The sequence below is a fragment of the Dromiciops gliroides genome, chromosome 4 (assembly GCF_019393635.1).
Source record: "Dromiciops gliroides isolate mDroGli1 chromosome 4, mDroGli1.pri, whole genome shotgun sequence".
Taxonomy (NCBI): domain Eukaryota; kingdom Metazoa; phylum Chordata; class Mammalia; order Microbiotheria; family Microbiotheriidae; genus Dromiciops; species Dromiciops gliroides.
The window spans coordinates 248,042,587-248,061,930 of record NC_057864.1 but is presented as its reverse complement, the minus strand read 5'-3'; the positions used below and the strand labels follow the sequence as shown (position 1 = coordinate 248,061,930).

The window sequence follows — 19,344 nt, the reverse complement described above, 5'->3', positions numbered from 1 at the left end:
CCCAGGGTTACGCAGCTAGTAAGTGTCAAGTGTCTGAGGTCGAACTTGAACTCAGGTCCTCCTGACTCCAGGACTGGTGCTCTATCTACTGTGCCACCTAGCTGCCCTAATAATACTTCTTTTTAGAAATCAGTGAAGTCCAGCCATTGTGCCAGGCATGATCCTAAGCTCTGAGGATATGAAGAAAGGGAAAAGACAGTCCCTGCTCTCAAGGAACTCACAATCTAATGAAAGAAACAACGTGAAAACAACTATGTACAAACAAGATATAGACAGGCAAACTGGAGATAAAGCACAGAGGGAAGGCACCTTTGAAAAAAACTTATTAAGCACTAACTGTGTCCCGAAGACTACCAATACAAAATACTAGTACAGAAGAGGGATGATTCTTTTTGGCCTAACAGAGTTTATCTTCTAATGGAGAAAGCTACTAAGGGTAGTGGTGGCCAGGGAGGGGCATTTTGGTGCGGGAAGTCATAGAGATGGCAAATGGAGCCATGGGGAACTACACCCTTTTTAATAGCAATGCTGCTATTGATTTGATTGCTGTTCCCGGAACAAGAGGTGGAAGGGTGGGCCCTTGCTGTCTCAATTGGTTGGTACCTGAACAGGAAAAAAAATTTGGGAAACGAAGAGAGTCATTTCTATAGTATTTTCTATCCCCACTGGATGGCTTCTGGAATCAAATGAGAAAAGTAGGTAAAGCCCTTTGCTCCACAAATGCCAGTTATTATTATTATTAATATTATGAATCTCTTATTATTTGGAGAGGTAGAGGAAATGCCTGGAGGAACAGCAAATAGGTCAGAGTTTTCCTTGTAGCCTAGGGTGGCAAGAAGCCAACACCTGGACTCTGGAGAGGGAGAGCTGCCTTCTCAGAGTAAACAGAAGTTGTTGACACGTGGTCCAGATGCGCTCTGTGTGTGTGTGTGTGTGTGTGTGTGTGTATGTGTGAGCTCCTTTGGAAAACCCTTGGTTCCCAGATGGGGAGATCCTCACTGTGTATAATGTTCCTGTCCCTGATACCCCAGTATACCATACTGGTCAACAGAAGTCTGAACTGACTGCATTTTTCTTGCCAAGTGTGTCGTTGTATTTCAAACCATTCATTCTGGCTGAATGAAAATTCTCTCATAAAAATGCTTCAACCAGGACTTCCAAGGTGGAAGTTGGAGCTGGGGTTGGGAGCGGGGTCAGGGGGCCAGCTTGGCTTCAACTTACCCTTCCATTAGACCAAGAACTCCTTGAGAGCAGGAATTGGTTTTTGTCTTTGCTTTCTTTTGTATTCCCATGACTTAGTACAGTGCCTGACACACAGTAGGCATTTAATAAATGCTATCTGATTGATTGATTACTTTTTTCCCCATAAAAGTATTTTATTATTTTCCAGTTACACATAGAGATAGTTTCAACATTTCGATTACTTTTTAATACAACTCTACAGAACTATAACTAGGAATTCTTGCACCTGGGGCAAATTCAGTTGCAGAGGGCACTAGGTAGATCAGAGGACCCCTGAGGAAAGAAGAGAACCATCTCATTTTGGTGCCCTGGAGCAAAGCACCAGTCATCCCACACTAGTTAAGTCACTGCTTATCTCATGCTACAATTTAACCTTAGTGTTTTCCCTCAGTTGATTATCTTCAATTCATCCAGTATGTAACTTGTTTTGCACATAGTTGTTTTCATGTCACCTCTCCCACTAGACCCTAAAAACAAGGGTTGTTTTTTGCCTTCTTTTGTATCTCCATCACTTATCGAAGAGCCTGGCACACAGTAGGCGCTTCATAAATACATTGATTACGATTACTTATACAGCCAAATGGGAGTTTGTTAGTTCAGTTTCCCATCTCTTCCATTTCTTATGTCTTCAACATACACGATTAAGTAATGAAATCCACCCCTTTTAGTTTAAGCTCCTGTAAGGTGTCCCCTCCTCTAGGACATTTCTTAAGACTTAAAAATCCAAAGGATTATTTTAAGAAAAACCAAAAAACAAACTTTTTTTTTGGAATGTTAGTGGTAAATGAAGACATTTTACAATTTCATAGGAAAGTGAAATAAATGTAGTAAATGTCTCAGATAGTCGTGAACATAGCTACAAGCAACTTTTCCCTACTCAAATCTGTCAAATCTCTTTGTCATATTCACTTGTCATTCATTCCATGTTGCATATGGATTATAATCTTCCCCCATTTTAAAATTAAACTCCTCAAGGGCAGGGAATCCTGTCATATTTTCTCTGTATCCCCCAGAGCAAACATAATGCACTGCACATAACTGGTGAGGAATAATGAAATCTCATTGAATTCCTTAAGCAGGACTAGTTCTTATCTGAGCTCTAGGACATTAGAAACTTGTCTCATTGGCTCAAGTCCCACTTCCTCCAAGAAGCCTTCCCTGACTAGCCCTCTTTCTGAATTCCAATAGCCTTTACTATCTAGCAGGCATTTGGTACTCAGCCTGTGATTCCTTTAACCATCCTTTCTTCTGTTAAACATTCTTGTATTTTAAATCTGTATAGGAAGGAGTGGGCAGCTAAGTAGTACAATGGATAGAGCAACAGACCTGTTGTCAGGAAAGTCTGAGAATGAATCTGACCTCAGACATTTACTAGCTGCATGACCCTGGGCAAGTCACTTCACCCTGTTTGCCTCAGTTTCCTCATCTGTAAAATGAGCTGAAGAAGAAAATGGCAAAGTACTCCAGTATCTTTGCCAAGAAAGCCCCAAATGGGGTTACGAAAAGTTGAACATGATTGAAACAACTGAGTGATAAGGAATATCATTGTGTCCTTGTGTCCCGACACTTAGACTTGGCACAGCAGCATGGTATGGGAGAAAATATTGTCTCTAGAGTCAGAATGTGGGTTCAGATTTCACCTTTGCTTGCCTATGTGACTTTGGGCAAGTCACTTTAACCTAGTTTCTTTGTAATAGCTATTTACATATCTTCATCATTAGACTCTGAGCTTCCTGAGGAGCATTTACCTTTTTTTGTATCCTCAGCACTTAGCAAAGTATTTGGAATACAGTAGGCACTTAATAAATGTTTATTGAAAGGGAGCAGCTAGGTGGCACAGTGGATAAAACACCGGCCCTGGATTCAGGAGTACCTGAGTTCAAATCCGGCCTCAGACACTTGACACTTACTAGCTGTGTGACCCTGGGCAAGTCACTTAACTCTCAATGCTCTGGACCCCCCCCCCAAAAAGCCAAAAATGTTTATTGATTAGTGACTATTCCCAGTGCTGACACTCAGCATACAGTAGGTGCTTAATAAACGCAGCTGGTTGTTTTTTGTTTGTTTTTTCAGGGCAATGAAGGTTAAGTGAGATGCCCAGGGTCGCATAGCTGGTAAGTGTCAAGTGTCTGAGGCTGGATTTGAACTCAGGTCCTCCTGAATCCAGGGCTGGTTCTTTATCCACCGTGCCCCCCCTTTGCTGGTTGTTTTTAAGAAGAAAAACAATGACTTCCCTAGTGATGTCTTGACTTTTTCATGAATTAGATTTAAGTGAGGCAGGGTTGACCAAAGTCACTCACTCTTCCTCACTCTTCCACAGTCATAAAAGTCCAGTTGCAGAACAAAAGTCAAGACTACTGGCGATGGCCCAGGATGCAGCGGATGACCTTTGTGTCTGCACAAGCTCTAAGGGCTCCACAACACCTGCCTCAGCCACCTTCATTGCCCTTGGAACAATTTGTTCTTATCCGCCCATTCTGCCCAGGAAACTGACAGACTCCCTGGACCCTGGTTTCCTCTTGTGTAAGATGAGTGAGGGGGTTGGACTAGGGGGCCTCTGTGGTTCCTTCCGGCTCTGGAGCTGTGATCCCATCTCATGGTTTGGCTCTAGTTCCTCTGTCATTTAATAGCTGTGGGACTATGGGTGTGTTACCATTTCTGTGAATTTTTTTTCTTTACCTGTGTGATACGGATAATAATTCCTCCCTGAAAAGGACCAGGGTTGGAAGATCAAATAATGCCAAGTACAGAAAACTTCTTGCAGGTGTTGTCGGCGGGCTCTCTTGGCTGCAAAGTTGGGGATTGCTTGAGAGTTCTGTGATCTCTCTTCCTCCTTGGAATTCTGGGAGCATTTGCTGCCTCTTCAGGGACATTTAATACTGAATGGACCTGGCCGCAAAGCTCCCTGCAAGGCATGGGGGAAGATGTTAAATCAAGAGATAAAATAGGGGGCAGCCAGGTGATACGGTGGATAAAGCACTGGCCCTGGATTCAGGAGGACCTGAGTTCAAATCTAGCCTCAGACACTTGACATTTACTGGCTGTGTGACCCTGAGCAAGTCACTTAACCCTCATTGCCCCTCAAAAAAAAAAAAAAAGATGATATGGACAGGTTTTTGCCAGATGTGGGGGGGATGAGAGATAGTGAGCCTGAGGGACTGGGAGGATGGAGTTGTCTTCTACAGTAACAGGGAAGGTAGGAGAGGGGCAGGATTTAGGGGGGAAGATAATGGGTTCTGTTTTGTATATATTGAGTTTAAGCTGTCTCCTGGACACTCAGTTGGAGCTGTCTGAAAGGTGGTTGGAGATGGAAGACTGGAGGTCAGCAGAGATATTGGGGCAGGATAAGTCGATCTCACAATCATTGGCATACACATGGTAATTAAATCCATGGGAGCTATTGAGATCACCAAGTGAAGTAGCATAGAGGGAAAAGAGAAGCCTGCCCAGGACAGAACCCTACCACCCTCCGGGACACCTTCAGTTAGAGGCTATGATCTGAAGGAGGATTCAGCAAAGGAGACTGAGAAGGAGCAGTCAGATAGGTAGAAAGAAAAGCTGTAGAGATTGTTGTCTGAAAGACTTAATAAACATTAATTAAGTGTCTACCATATGCCAGGCACTATGCTAAGCACTGGGGATACCAAAAACCATAACAAACATTTATTAAGTGCCTACTATATTCCCAGCACTGTGATAAACAGTAGGGAGCTCACAATCAAATGGGAGAGACAACATACAAGCAAATATATACAAAACAAGCTATATACAGGAGAAACTGGAAATAAGTACCTTGGAGAGGTATAAAACAGGTGCTTAGGAAGAACTGAGGGTGAAGATCATTCATTACTAAGGTGATAGTGGTGGGGTGCCAGGGAATGGGGATAGCCTACAGGAAGAGGTAACATCTGAGAGTTTTCTGAGGACAGACAGGAACTTCCCTGGGCAAAGAAGGAGAGAGATGACATTCCAGGCCTAAGACCCAGTGGGCAAAGGCCCAGGGTGTTCAGGGTCAGAGTAGATGATAACACATCTTAGATTGTGAACTATCTGTCTTTTCATGTGGATATCTCTCTCCTCTCCCAGGAGATTGTAAACTCTTGGAGGGCAGAGATTTTTCTTTCTCTCACATGGCAAACCCAGCTTGTTTGCAGACACCCAATAAATAGCTTTTGAATGAGTGTCCGGCTACATTCCTAACAAAAGAATGCTTTTTGGAGAGCTCCTCTTTGCTAAGGGATCATGGTGTTAACTCTGGAGCTAAAGGGCTGCAGGGTGAGTGGGGTTTGTCCCTGTTTCCCTTTCCTGGGCCCCATGGCCCTGGCCCTCCCACTCTGTTCCATCCCTCGAGGAAGCCTTGTTAGGGCCCACTCGGAGCCCCTCCCCCACCCCAGATCCTGGGGCAAGGCTCCAAAATTGTTTCTCTGTGCCCCCACTCCTGTGTCCATTCTGTCCATGCTTCACTCTCAGCTGACTCTCCCTCCCTCCGTACCTCCCTCTCCAGCACCCCCAGCTCCCTCTCTCCTCTGAGCTAAAAAACCACTCCAAGTCTGTACCATACAATTTAGTAGCTAATTATATACTGTCTTGTACTGTTCACTGTTGTTTTCATGTGTCAACAGTGTCCTGTCTCCCCAGCTAGACTGCAAACTTCTCCTCAAGGGACCTGGTCTTACACGTCTCCCTCACCCCTTTCAGAGTGTTCCTTTTCAACTCCACTCCCCTTCAGCCTAGCACAGTGCTGGTTCCACAGCAAGCACGTAAGACTTCCTTGATTGACTTACTCCTGGTAAACTAATTCATACTAAGGAGTTGATGACTGACCCCGCCTGCAGGAGGAGGGAGCATTTTTTAGAGAGGTAATCTCTTATCCCAGAGGGAATGAATCTTTCATAATGGAATTCCAGGCACTGTGGTATGTGGGTGGGAGAGATTCTTTTCACTGGGTGTGGGGTGGTGGAGGGAGGGTAGGTAGGATAAACAGGGGGAGGGGATTCTTGAACCTCAAGGAGGCAACAGGCTGTTGTTCCACCTCTGGGTAAGAGGGCACTATTTCTAAGGGACACATGGCCTTGTGGTAGGCATCGGGAATCTGTTGTACAGTGATTTCTCTTGCCACAGTGAGGACTTTGTAACACAGATAAGTGCCTCATCAGCAGAGAAAGCTACTTTTGGCTTGGAAGACCACTGTGTACTGGGGAAGTGGAGGGGGTGGGGGTGAAACTGCTCATTGGCCTTTTTCCCAGACTCAAGACCACAGGCTTGGCCTATCAATTTGTCTCCTTAGAAGGTGAGAAAATCCCAGCAGAGTCAAACACCAGCTTCCTGCTGGCAACAGTGGCCTAGGCTGTGAGAAGTACTTGAGTAAGTAGGGTCTCTCCAAGGGGATCGCAGGATTCCAGATCTCAGAGCTGGTAGATTCCTGTTTCTATAGCGGGAAGAACCCTCAGAAACCATCAATTTTAGCCCTCTCATTTAATAGATAAAGAAAGGCCCAGGGAGTTTGAATGATTCACCTAAGATCACATAGATAGTCATAGCAATCAGTCAATCAATCAACATTTATTAAGTTCTTCCTCAGGCAGCTAGGTGGTGCAGTGGATAGAGTGCTGGGCCTGGTATCAGAAAGATGTGAGTTTAAATCTGGCCTCAGCCACTTACTAGTTGTGTGACCCTGGACCAGTCACTTCACCCTGTTTGCCTCAGTTTCTTCATCTGTCAAATGAGCTGGAGAAGGAAATGGCAAACCATTCCAGTATCTCTGCCAAGAAAAGCCCAAATGGGGTCAGAAAGAGTCAGACACAATTGAAAAGAATGAATATCGGGGCAGCTAGGTGGCGCAGTAGATAGAGCACCAGCCCTGGAGTTGGGAGGACTTGAGTTCAAATCCGACCTCAGACACTTGACACTTACTAGCTCTGTGACCCTGGGCAAGTCACTTAACCCCAACTGCCTCACCAAAAAAAAAAAAAAGAAGAAGAAGAAGAAAAAACTAAATACCAAGTGCTTACCATGTACAAGAAACCATGCTAAATTCTGGAGATAACAAAAAAAGACAAAGGGCAGTCACTGCCCCCAAGGAGCTCACAATCTAATGGGCAGATAACATGCAAAGAAATATATACAAACAAACTACATACAGGAAAAATAGAAAATAATTAAGAGAGAGGAGACACTAGAATTAAGAGTACTCTGTAAAAGATGGGATTTTATTTGGGAATTTAGGGAAAGTCAAGAAGTCAAGTTGAGGAGAGAGAGCATTCCAGGCATGGGGGGACAGTCAGAGAAAATACCAGAGGCAAAGGTGGGATTTGAACCCACACCCTCTGACTCCAGAGCCAGAGGGCTTTTCCCTGTGCTGGATTAGTGTGGTATAGTGGAAAGAATGCTGTGTTTAGAGTCAGGATTTAATTCTACCCTTTTTACCAGCTTTTCTTTTTATTAGCTGTATAATCTAGGGGGAATCCCTTTATCTCTATGGTCCTCAGTTTCCTCAGATATAGAAAAGAGAGTTGGGCTAATTGATCAGTTCTTTCTCAGTTCTAAATCCCATAAATCCCCTCTACAGCATCTCTGAAATGCGGCTTGGTCTCTGAATTTTCCCGGAAAGCGTGAGAACCTTGGGGCATTTACTCAGAGGAGTGACATTGGAACCCTGGTAGGTAGAATCCATGCCAACTTCCTCCCTGGCCTGGATTCTCGGGCACACCCTTTGGCATCACCTGCCCCTCCCTATCTGATCTTCCTTTCAGTGTAGACACCTGGATATGCCAGCCCCAGCCCCAGCAGCAGGGATGATGGGACGTGGAAGGAGAACACATCTAGCCTTCATTTATTCACAGAATGCCAGAGCTGAGAGGCACCTTGGAGGTTTCCATGGCATCATAGATATAGCAAGAGTGCTTAGAAGTAATCTAGTCTAAACCCCTATTTTTTTTTTTAATTTAAATTTTTTTTAGTGAACAAAAATATATTTTTTCTCCTTTTTGGCTTCTTCCCCATTGGAAGAATATGAAATAAAAACAGAATGAAGCAAAATAAATCCCCACATTGGCCATATGCAGAAAATGTCTCATTCTGCACCCCAGGGTATATTCCCTCTCTGTCAAGAGGTGTTAAACCCTTAATTTGACAGATAAGGAAACTGAGGCCTGGAGAAGGTAAGTAATTAGAGAAGAACAGGGATTATAACCCAGGTTTTTTGTTCCAAAGAGAACATTTTTTCCAACATATAAAGCTTCCTAATATTTGGGGTAAGCACCTTTGAATGAGCCCCTAAGCCCCCAACTATAGCTTGGCTCCTCTTTTGTATTTTTTTTTGGCAGGGCAATGAAGGTTAAGTGACTGGCCCAGGGTCACACAGCTGGTAAGTGTCAAGTGTCTGAGGCTGGATTTGAACTCAGGTCCTCCTGACTCCAGGGCTGGTGCTTTGCCATCTAACTGCCCCCTCCTCTTTTATACTGATCATAATTTAAAGTGTAAACTTTTTTTTTTAGTGAGGTGATTGGAATTAAGTGACTGGCCCAGGGTCACACAGCTGGTAAGTGTCAAGTGTCTGAGGCTGGATTTGAACTCAGGTCCTCCTGACTCCAGGGCTGGTGCTTTGCCATCTAACTGCCCCCTCCTCTTTTATACTGATCATAATTTAAAGTGTAAACTTTTTTTTTTTTTAGTGAGGTGATTGGAATTAAGTGACTTGCCCAGGGTCACACAGCTAGTAAGTGTTAAGTGTCTGAGCCCGGATTTGAACTCAGGTACTCCTGAATCCAGGGCCGGTGCTCTATCCACTGCCCCAAGTGTAAACTCTTTGAGAGGCAAGATTCCCCCCACCCTCTGCTTTTTTCTTTTTATATCCTCTGCATATAGTGAGCCCCTAATAAATGTTTGCTGAACTGACTGTTAAATTGCATTCACCTGAGGCTTTTATGACTGCACACCCACCCAAAGAGCTGTGGGTCTGAGGGGTGGGGCTGGTTGTGACTCACCCCAAGTCAGCTGGTGGTTCCCACTCAGCAGCCCCAAGAAATAGTTCATTCCCCATCCTACTCAGAGATTTCTGAGCAGGATCTTGTCCACAAATGTCAGGTTCCTTCCTCATGACATCGCCCTCCTCCCTGGATCAGGCTCTCCCATGCACTGCCTGCTGGGGCCCTCACAGGGAGTCTCCCTGGACCATCCTCCAGTTAATAATTAATCAGTCGGGGCGGCTAGGTGGAGCAGTGGATAAAGCACTGGCCCTGGATTCAGGAGTACTTGAGTTCAAATCCGGCATCAGACACTTGACACTTACTAGCTGTGTGACCCTGGGCAAGTCACTTAACCCCCATTGCCCTGCAAAAAAAAAATAATAATAATTAATCAGTCAACACCTAGCATTAACCCAATAGAATTCAGTACCGGAGCCTTTTGGGGAACTATAAAAGAAGGAGGAGACCAGTACAATCCATACCCTTGGCATTTCTAGTTCCACAGGGGTGGGAGAAGGTGACAAGATACTCACCCACAAAGGAAAGTTGTTGTTGTTTGTCCTTCGTTCTCAAAGAGGACCATGACTTCTGGGTGATGTCATAACTTGCACTGAATTGGATTTAAATGAGGGAGGACTGTGCAAGGTCACCAACCTCACTTTCTCCTCCAGAGCCTTCTGGGTCCAGTGGCAAGATATCCATCAGGATGACTGGAGATGGCCCCAGATGTTTAAGGAAATAGGGGTTAAGTGACTTGTCCAGGGTCACATAGCTAGTAAATGTCTAAGGTGAGATTTGAACTCAGGTCCTCCTGATTCCAGGGCCAGTGCTCTATCTACTGTGCCAAGGATGTAAAATGCTGGTATAGGGTCATAAAGCTAGAGCTAGAAAGAAGTCTAATCTCCTCATTTAGAGTCGTGTCTGACTGCTTGACCCTTTGGACCATACTGTCCATGGGATTTTCTTGGCAAAGATACTAGAGTGTTTTGCCATTTTCTTTTCCAAGTCAATTATGGTAAATAGAGGTTAAAGTGATTTGCCCGGGGTCACATAGCTAAAGTCTGAGGCCAGATTTGAACTAATTTTACAGATGAGGAGACTGAGGTCCAGTGAGTTTAAAATGACTAATTCTTCAAGGTTACACAGGTAGGAAGTGGTAGACCTAGGATTTCAAGTCTTACATGGCAACATTCTGTCTTGCATATTCACAACAATTTAGAATCTAAGTTGGAAGGGATGACTGTGATAGTCTGTAGGCACAAGTCTCTGCCCATAAAAGGAATCACTTTTTTTTTTTTGCAGGGCAATTGGGGTTAAGTGACTTGCCCAGGGTCACACAGCTAGTTAGTGTTAAGTGTCTGAGGCCAGATTTGAACTCAGGTACTCCTGAATCCAGGCCCGGTGCTCTATCCACTGTGCCATCTAGCTGCCCCCAAAAGGAATCACTTTTACAACATCTCTGACAAAAAATTTACCCAAGCTTTTCCTTGAACACTTTCAAACACAGGGAACTCACTACTTTGCATGATAACCCTTCTCATCGTTGGGTGGCTCTGTTAAACTACTTCCTTACTTTGAACTTTCTCCTATACATCCTACCCATTTGTCTTCATTCTCCCTTCTGGAACTACATAGATATACTCTCTTCCTTCCGACTTTATATATTTAAAGCTGTCTTGTCCCTCCCCACTACCTTCTCTTCTCCAGGTTAAAGAATCCTAGTTCCTTTAACCATAGTTTTCAGACCTCTTCATGGTGCAGATCAACCTTTTCACCAACCAGATCATCCTCCATTAAATGCTCTGCTGTTTGCCAATGATCCTTTAAAAATTGATGCCTAGGACTGAATGCTACTTGTATGACCTTGGACCTTGGCTAGGAAAACCTCCTCCTTCTCCCCTTCCTCCAGTTCTTCCAAAAGAAATTTAGTCTAGTCTAGTGTTCCAAAGGAGATTATAGTATCACCAAATCAGAGAGTCAGAAGGGACCTAAAAGATCACCTAGATCAGGGGACAGTAATCTTGTTTTTAAAAATATTCTGGAAAAAAAAAAAGGGGCAGCTAGGTGGTGCAGTGGATAGAGCACCGGCCCTAGAGTCAGGAGGATCTGAGTTCAAATCCGACCTCAGACACTTAACACTTACTAGCTGTGTGACCCTGGGCAAGTCACTTAACCCCAATTGCCTCACCAAAAAAAAAAAATTATAATAATACAATAAAATAAAATATTCTGATAAGTGTTTGGAACAATTCCCCAAAGGCTCATAATTAAATTGTGCATACCCTTTGATCCAGCAATACCCTAAGGAGATGAAAGAAAGAGGAAAAGGACACATATGTGCAAAAGTATTTATAGCAGCTCTTTTTGTGGTAGTGAAGAATAGGAAAATTGAGAGGATACCCATCAATTGGGGAATAGCTGAACAAGTTGTAGTATATGACTGATGGAATGTAGTATATGAGTGATAGAATACCATTGTGCTGTAAGAAATGATGAAGGGAAGGGTTTCTGAAAAATCTGTAAAGACTTAGATGAACTGATGCAGAGTGAAGTGAGCAGAACCTGGAGAACAATTTATATGAAAACAATATTGTAAAGATAGCCAACTTTGAAAGACCTGGGAGCTCTAATCAATATGACCTACCACAATTTCTAAGGACTTATGTTAAAATGTGCTATCATCTTCCAGATAGAGAACTGATGGTCTCGAGATTGAAGCATATTTTTTCTCTTTCTTTTTTCTTTTTTTTTTGGGGGGGGCATGGCTAATGGGAAAATTTGTTTTGCAATCCTATATATATTTGTAATAGATTTTGTTTTTCTTGCCTTCTTAATGCATGGGAGTACAGAGAAGGGAAAGGGAAAGAATTTAGAACTTTAAAAAAATGAATAAAAAAGTAATACATAAATTAAAATACAAACATAAAATTACAAAAATGCAAAAAAATTTACATAAATGAAAGAATATTATATAAAATAAAATAAGTGTCTTTTGATGTAATTTTTTTTTGTAATCCTAGGTATTTCATTTTATGCATTTGAAAACATTATTCTGAGATGGGGTCCACCGGCTTCATCAGATTGCCCATGAAAGGAAGAAAGGAAACAAGTATTCATTAAGTACCTTCTTCAGGGTAAGAACTGTGTTAAGTGCTTTACAAATATTATCTTATTTAATCTTCACAACAACCTGGGGAGGTAGGTACTAGTATTATCCCATTTTACAAATGAAGAAATTGAGGTAGTCAGAAATTAAGTGACTTGCCTCAGCCCATCCTGTTATTAAGTTCCCGAGGTAGAATTTGAACTCAGGTATTCCTGACTCCCGGCCTAGCACTCTATCCACTTTGTCACCTAGTTAGCCCCCCTCCCAAAGAGGTTCACAATAAAAAAAAAATTAAGGACCCCTAATTTAGATGCATGTTGGAATAGAAAGCACCCTAGTTATAGAATTTTGGGACCCAGATTGGAATATTCTGGCAAATTTAGATGTTCTGGAATCTTTGGGGATTCTACATTCTGGGGACCTTCCTCAGTCTTCATGCTTGTTTATTGTTGTTGTTTAGATAAAACACCCCTATGGTTCTCCAATGATCTAGAATTTTTCCTAGGTAGGCACCCAATAGATGTTTTTCAAGAACAGTTTCAGCCAACAGATGGATCAGGCCAGAGCCAGTGGGGGATGACACTCTCTAAACCTGGCTATGCTGGCTGTTGGAGAATGGTCAATCACAGCCCTGGGTTGGTGGTCCACTGGCATAGTCTTAGAAGGACTATGATGAGGTACAGGAGCAGGACTTGGGTAAAGAAAAAGGGTTTCTATAGAAACCTATCTTTTTGAAAAAAAAATTTTAATGAAATTTTTCCTTTTTTACATCACCTACATTTTCCACTGGGTCCCTTCCTGAAGTAAGGAAGACCTGAGTTCAGATCTCACCTTGGGCACTTAGTAGCAATATGACTGTGGACAAGTTACTCAACTACTCTTTGCCTCAGCTTCCTCAAGTGTAAAATCAGGGATAAAAACAGCACTCACCTCCCATGGTTGTTAGTAAGGATCAAATGAAATAATATTTATAAAGTGCTTAGCCCAGTGCATAGCACATAGTAGGTGCTTAATAAATGCTTGTCTTTCCCCCATCCCAGTTCTTTTTTATAATAAAGAATTAAAAAAGAAATTTAAGAGGGAAGAAAGAAAAAAAAGTCAATATAACTAACCAACATATCAAAAAAGTCTGATTTTATATACACAAGTGCTTTCCCCTGGCCTCCTACTTCTTTGCACAATGCAGAATTGGGGGTGGCATCTTCTCACATCCTTTCTTTGGGGCCAACCTTGATCGTTAAAATTTCATGGACTTCAGTTTTGATCATTTTGTTCTTATTTAGAAAACCCTTCTTTTCAAAAAATACTATTTTACTTCAATATACTGTTAAGTACTATTTTGTTTTTAAAATACAGAAAAAGGAAGCTATCTTCTATTATTTTCCAAGGTTTCAAAAAATATACTTTGTTATTAAGAGTTACCACAAGTATTGCAAGAAAATGGGTTGTCCCCTACCTGCTTTTCACTGCCTTTCTTCCTATTCTTGGCTCTTCTGAGTGTGTGTGTGTGTGTGTGTGTGTGTGTGTGTGTGTGATTTTTCATCTTGTCCCAAGGCCTTTGAGCAGCCTTTTTTTCTCTCCCCATATGCTCATAGCACCGGGCATTGGGGTAGAGTCTTCACTTACTAGCTGCATGACCCTGGGCAAGTCACTTCATCCTGTTTTCCTCAGTTTCCTCATATGTAAAATGATCTGGAGAACAAAATGGCAAACCACTCCAGTATCTTTCACAAGAAAACCCCAAATGGGGTGAAGAAAAGTTGGACACGAATGAAATGACATAACACCTGGACTGTGAAGGAAGTTGCTCCTCTATCTCATTAATCAACCCAGTAACAATCATTTATTTGGGGACCAGACCTATGATTTCAATGATATGGGGTTAGATTCCCTGCTAGGAAACTCTCTCTACTAATTTGAATCAGCATCCATTGGCTACTCTTTGCCTTTGGAAGTTACCTGGGGCTCTCTGACCTGTCAGTTAAATGAGTTGCTTTTTAAGGTAACATAACCAGCATTTGTTAGTGCCAGGACTTGAACCTCTATTTTCCTGACTTTGGGGTCTGCTCTCTGTCCTTTACTCAAATCTGTTTCTCCCAACATTTATTAATTACCTTTGTTTCAGGCTCTGTTAAGTGCTAGGGCTACAAAGTTCAAGACAGGATCTATTAGTAGCTATATTTTATATGGGGTAACAATATGCATGCATCTAACTTAACACAAAATATGTATAAACACAGAGTAATTGTGGAATAGGGTAGCGAGGTGGTGCTGCAGTGGATAGAGTGCTAGGCCCAGAATCAGGAAGACCTGAGTTCAAATTTAGCTCCAAACACTTAACTAGCTATGTGATCCTGGGCAAGTCACTTCATCCTGTTTGCCTCAGTTTCCTCATCTGTCAAATGAGCTGGATGAGGAAATGGCAAATGACTCAAGTATCTTTGACAAGAAAACCCCAAAAGGGGTCATGAAGAGTGGATACCATGAAATGAATGAACAATAGTTGTGGGATAGGGTCAGGAAGGACCTTGTGGAAGAGATGGTTCCTAAGCCGAGTTCTGAAGGGAGGTAGGTTTCTGAGAAGTGAGGGTAAGGAGAGACATACATTCTTTGTTTTGTTTTGTTTCTTTACTATATTTTTATTTATTTCATTAAATATTCCCCAATTACATTAAAATTTTAATCATAAAAGTATTTTATTATTTCCAGTTACATGTAAAGATAGTTTTCAACATTTGGTGTTTTTTTTCCATTTTTTTTTATTTTTTATTTTTAGTGAGGCAATTGGGGTTAAGTGACTTGCCCAGGGTCACACAAATCTGAGGCCAGATTTGAACTCAGGTACTCCTGACTCCAGGGCCGGTGCTCTATCCATTGCGCCACCTAGCTGCCCCCAACATTTGCTTTTATAAAATTTTTAGTTCCAAATTTTTCTTCCTCCCCCCTCCCTAAGACAGAAAGCAATCTGTTATATATGGTTATATATGTACAATCACATTAAACATATTTCTGCATTAATCATGTTGTGAAAGAAGAATCAGAACAAAAGGGAAAAACCTTAAAATTTTAAAATATTCATTTTTTAACATTTTGACTTCCAAATTGTCTCCCTCCTGTCCCTGCCTTACCCTTTGAGAAGGTAAACAATATAATGTCAATTATATCTGTGAAGTCAAACAAAACATATTTCTATATTAGCCATGTTGCAAAAGAAAACACATGCAAGAAAAACAAAGTATGCTTCAATATGTACTCAAAGCTCATCAGTTCTCTTTCTGGAGGTAGGTAACATTTTTCATCATGTAATTATCTTCTGGATAATTCTTTTGGAATTATCTTGGATCATTGTCTTGATCAGAATAGCTAAGGCTTTCTCAGTTGATCATCTTACAATGTTGATATTGTGTACAGTGTTCTTCTGATTCTGCTCCCTTCACTTTGCATCAGTTCATACAAGTCTTCCTGATCCAGGTTTTCCTGAAGCCATACTGCTCATTATTTCTTATATATATATATATATATATATATATATATATATATATATATATATATTTTTTTTTTAGTGAGGCAATTGGGGTTAAGTGACTTGCCGAGGGTCACACAGCTAGTAAGTGTTAAGTGTCTGAGGCTGGATTTGAACTCAGGTACTCCTGACTCCAGGGTCGGTGCTCTATCCACTGCGCCACCTAGCTGCCCCCTCATCATTTCTTATAACACAACAGTATTCCATCACAATCATATACCACAACTTGTTCAGCCATTCCCCAATTGATGAACAGAAGGACATACATTCTAAGCATTAGTCACAGGATCACAGATTTAGTCCTTGAAGGGACCTAAGAAACCATCTAGTTCAACCTTCTTATTTTACAGATGAAGAAACCAAGGCCCAGAGATGTCAAGAAACTGTCAAGATCCCATAGATAGTAGTGGCAAAGACAGGATATGAAGGACACTTTGCTTTCATGTCCAAGGGGAAATTTGCCAGCAAGGAAGGGAGGAATCCAGGGTAACTTCTTCCCTTCCACTAAATGTGAGGTTCCCGGAGCATTTGCTTAATATTTCTATTGCATAAGCTAATACTGACTTCACATAGGTTCTGTCCAGTACTGAGTACAATGGAATCATCACCTTCTTTGTTCTAGACCTTCATGTCCAGGTCTTCAATGAATTTATGTTCTCACTGGTGGATGGTATTCCCTTTGCCAGCTCAAGTCAATGAGTCAACAAGCATTTGTTTCAAGCACTTGGGAAAAGCAAAGACAGCTGCAGACCTCAAGGAACTTATACTCTAATGGAGGAAGATAATGTATAATAGGGAGATGAAAGGGGGAGTGGGATGGGGGTTGGGGGAAAGGAAGCTATTTGACCATGGGCACAATGAAGTCCAAAGAGTCAGAAATGATTGGGGAGATGAGGGAGGGTGTGATCATGGCTGGCTCTGGAGCTTCCTTAACAGATCAGGGGCTGAAGATGACAATCCTTCCCCAACCATGAGGCAATTCCAGAAATAAGAATTTGCTTTTTGGATGCCATGTCAGGCTATAAATTCATCTTGAATTTGTGATTAACTACATGGCATGGGTCTTTTTCATGTGGATTGCTGTCCAAATCCTTACATAGTTGATTAATTGGACCTGAATAAGTTATTATTTCAGAAAGGGGTGGTATGACAGAGTGGAGAGAATTTTGGAGTCAGGAAGATTTGGATTTGAATCTCACCTCAGATGCTGATTAGCTGTGTGACCATGGGCAAGGTTCTTACCTCTGTAAGACTCAATTTTCTTATCTGTAAAATGGAGTTTACCAGTTTACTGTCTGACCTTGAGCAAATCACTTCAGGGTCTCCTCCATAAAATGAAGGGGATGGTCTTCTAGTTTTGGCCATCTATACTCTACATCAGAGAGTGTTGGGCTTGGAATTAGGAAGACCTAGGTTCCAGTCCTGTCTCTAACCCTGGTTCCTCAGATCCTGGGCAAGCCCCTTCCCCTCTTTTTTTTTTTTTTTTGGTGAGGCAATGGGGGTTAAGTGACTTGCCCAGCGTCACACAGCTAGTAAATTTCAAGTGTCTGAGGCTGGATTTGAACTCAGGTACTCCTGAATCCAGGGCTGGTGCTTTATTCACTGCGCCACCTAGCCGCGCCCCCCCCCCCATTCCCCTCTTTGAGTGTCAGCTTAATTGTATATAAAAAGGGAATGGCAATACCTATAGCACCTATCTCATAGTGTTCTCATGAGGCTCAAATATTGTCATGGATGTAAAATGATTTCTAAGAGCTTAAGCAGTATGTACATGTCAATTATTATTCTATGTTCTGTGTTCCAGCTTTTTATGCTGTCAGGTCCCTCCCAGCTCTGACATTTTGTGATAATCTATGAGGAGAGTGGTAAGAGAAGCCCCAAGGACAAGGTTAAACCCAGTGTTGGCAACGTAATAGCTCCGTAGGAAAGAGGACCGCCTGTTCCTCTTTGCAATATGTGGTTATCTGACCTGTGCAATCAAGGACTCCCTCTGCCCTTTTTGTCTCCAGTCCAAATTCCAGTTAATCAAATGCAATTAAAGAATACTGTTTGCTGACCTCAAGTTATGACATGCAGAGATAGGGATGGGATTCTGTGACACTCAGAGATAGGGATAGGATTCTCTGCCGCTGGATCTGCTCGTGAGGCATTCAGGAAATTCTGAAGGCAACATTGCCGTGGGATTCTTCTGAGAGGGTCCTTGCCAGTTCAGCCAGTGCTGAGAGGATGTCAGCTGGGGAGATCCAGTTGTTGGCATGTTAAAAAAGCAGTATTTTTTCTGGGCACTGTCAAATGGTTCAACGTCCGAAATGGTTATGGATTCATCAACAGGAATGACACCAAAGAGGATGTCTTTGTCCACCAGACAGCCATTAAAAGAAACAACCCTCGGAAGTTTCTTCGAAGTGTTGGGGATGGGGAAACAGTGGAGTTTGATGTCGTGGAAGGAGAGAAGGGTGCAGAAGCTGCTAATGTGACTGGTCCAGGGGGGGTACCAGTGAAGGGCAGTCGCTATGCTCCCAACCGACGCAGTTTTCGTAGATTTATTCCCCGGCCACGCCCTGCTGCACCTCCTCCCCTGGTGGCAGAGGCCCCTACAGGGGTAGCAGAGCCAGGTAGTGAAGGGGAACGGGCTGAGGACCCCAGTCAGCGACCTCGCCGACGCCGCCCACCCCCCTTCTTTTACCGACGACGTTTTGTCAGGGGCCCTCGACCCTCCAACCAGCAGCAGCCTATGGAGGGTACACATGGAGTAGAGCCCAAAGACCCAGCCCCCTTAGAAGGTGACCAGCAGCAGGGAGATGAACGGGCACCTCCACCCAGATTCCGACCCAGATATCGAAGGCCTTTCCGTCCTCGGCCTCCACAGCAGCCCACCACAGAAGGTGGAGATGGAGAGACCAAACCCAGCCAGGGTCCCACAGATGGCTCAAGGCCTGAGCCCCAGCGCCCACGAAATCGGCCTTACTTTCAACGTAGGAGGCAACAGCCTCCTGGTCCCCGGCAGACTGCAGCCCCTGAGGCTGATAACAAAGAGCCAGTACCCCCGGGCCCACCCCCAGCAGGCCCTACCCATCAGGAGACCCCAGCAGAGGCAGTCAAGCCCATGCCACCTCCTGCGGACACACCTTCCCAGCCGCGCTTGGAGCCACAGCACCAGCTTGTGGATACCTCAACCCCTATAACCAGTGGGGACTCCCCTACCATCTTACTGGAGTGATTCCAACTAGGGGGACAACTAGAGCAGCTATCTGGTATCTGCCGACTTTTTCCAACTGCTCCTTCCCTGTCTCACTCCCCCCCCCCCTCCAAAAAATCCATGACATTGAAACAGCGGCCTTCACCCTGTTCCCTCCTTTCCAGGACCCAGGAGGGTAGAACAACTTTTTAATTTGGTTCAACCCACCCCCACCCCCACCCCCAAGGGTGGAAGGAAGGGAGTACATCCTTTGTCCACTGGAGCCAGATCTCCCTTCCCCCACACCCCAGTTTATTTTTTGGGTCTT

The 19,344-nt window shown here is 43.2% G+C and overlaps 1 protein-coding gene across 1 annotated transcript; it reads left to right on the top strand.

Annotated features, from left to right (window-relative positions):
- Nucleotides 1–3,605: 3,605 nt before the first annotated feature.
- On the top strand, nt 3,606–19,058 carry LOC122754978 (Y-box-binding protein 2-like). The gene is made up of 2 exons (XM_044003400.1): nt 3,606–3,765; nt 18,109–19,058. The coding sequence occupies exons 1-2, from the start codon at nt 3,606–3,608 to the stop codon at nt 19,056–19,058; spliced, it is 1,110 nt and encodes a 369-aa protein (XP_043859335.1).
- The last annotated feature ends 286 nt before the right edge of the window (nt 19,059–19,344 follow it).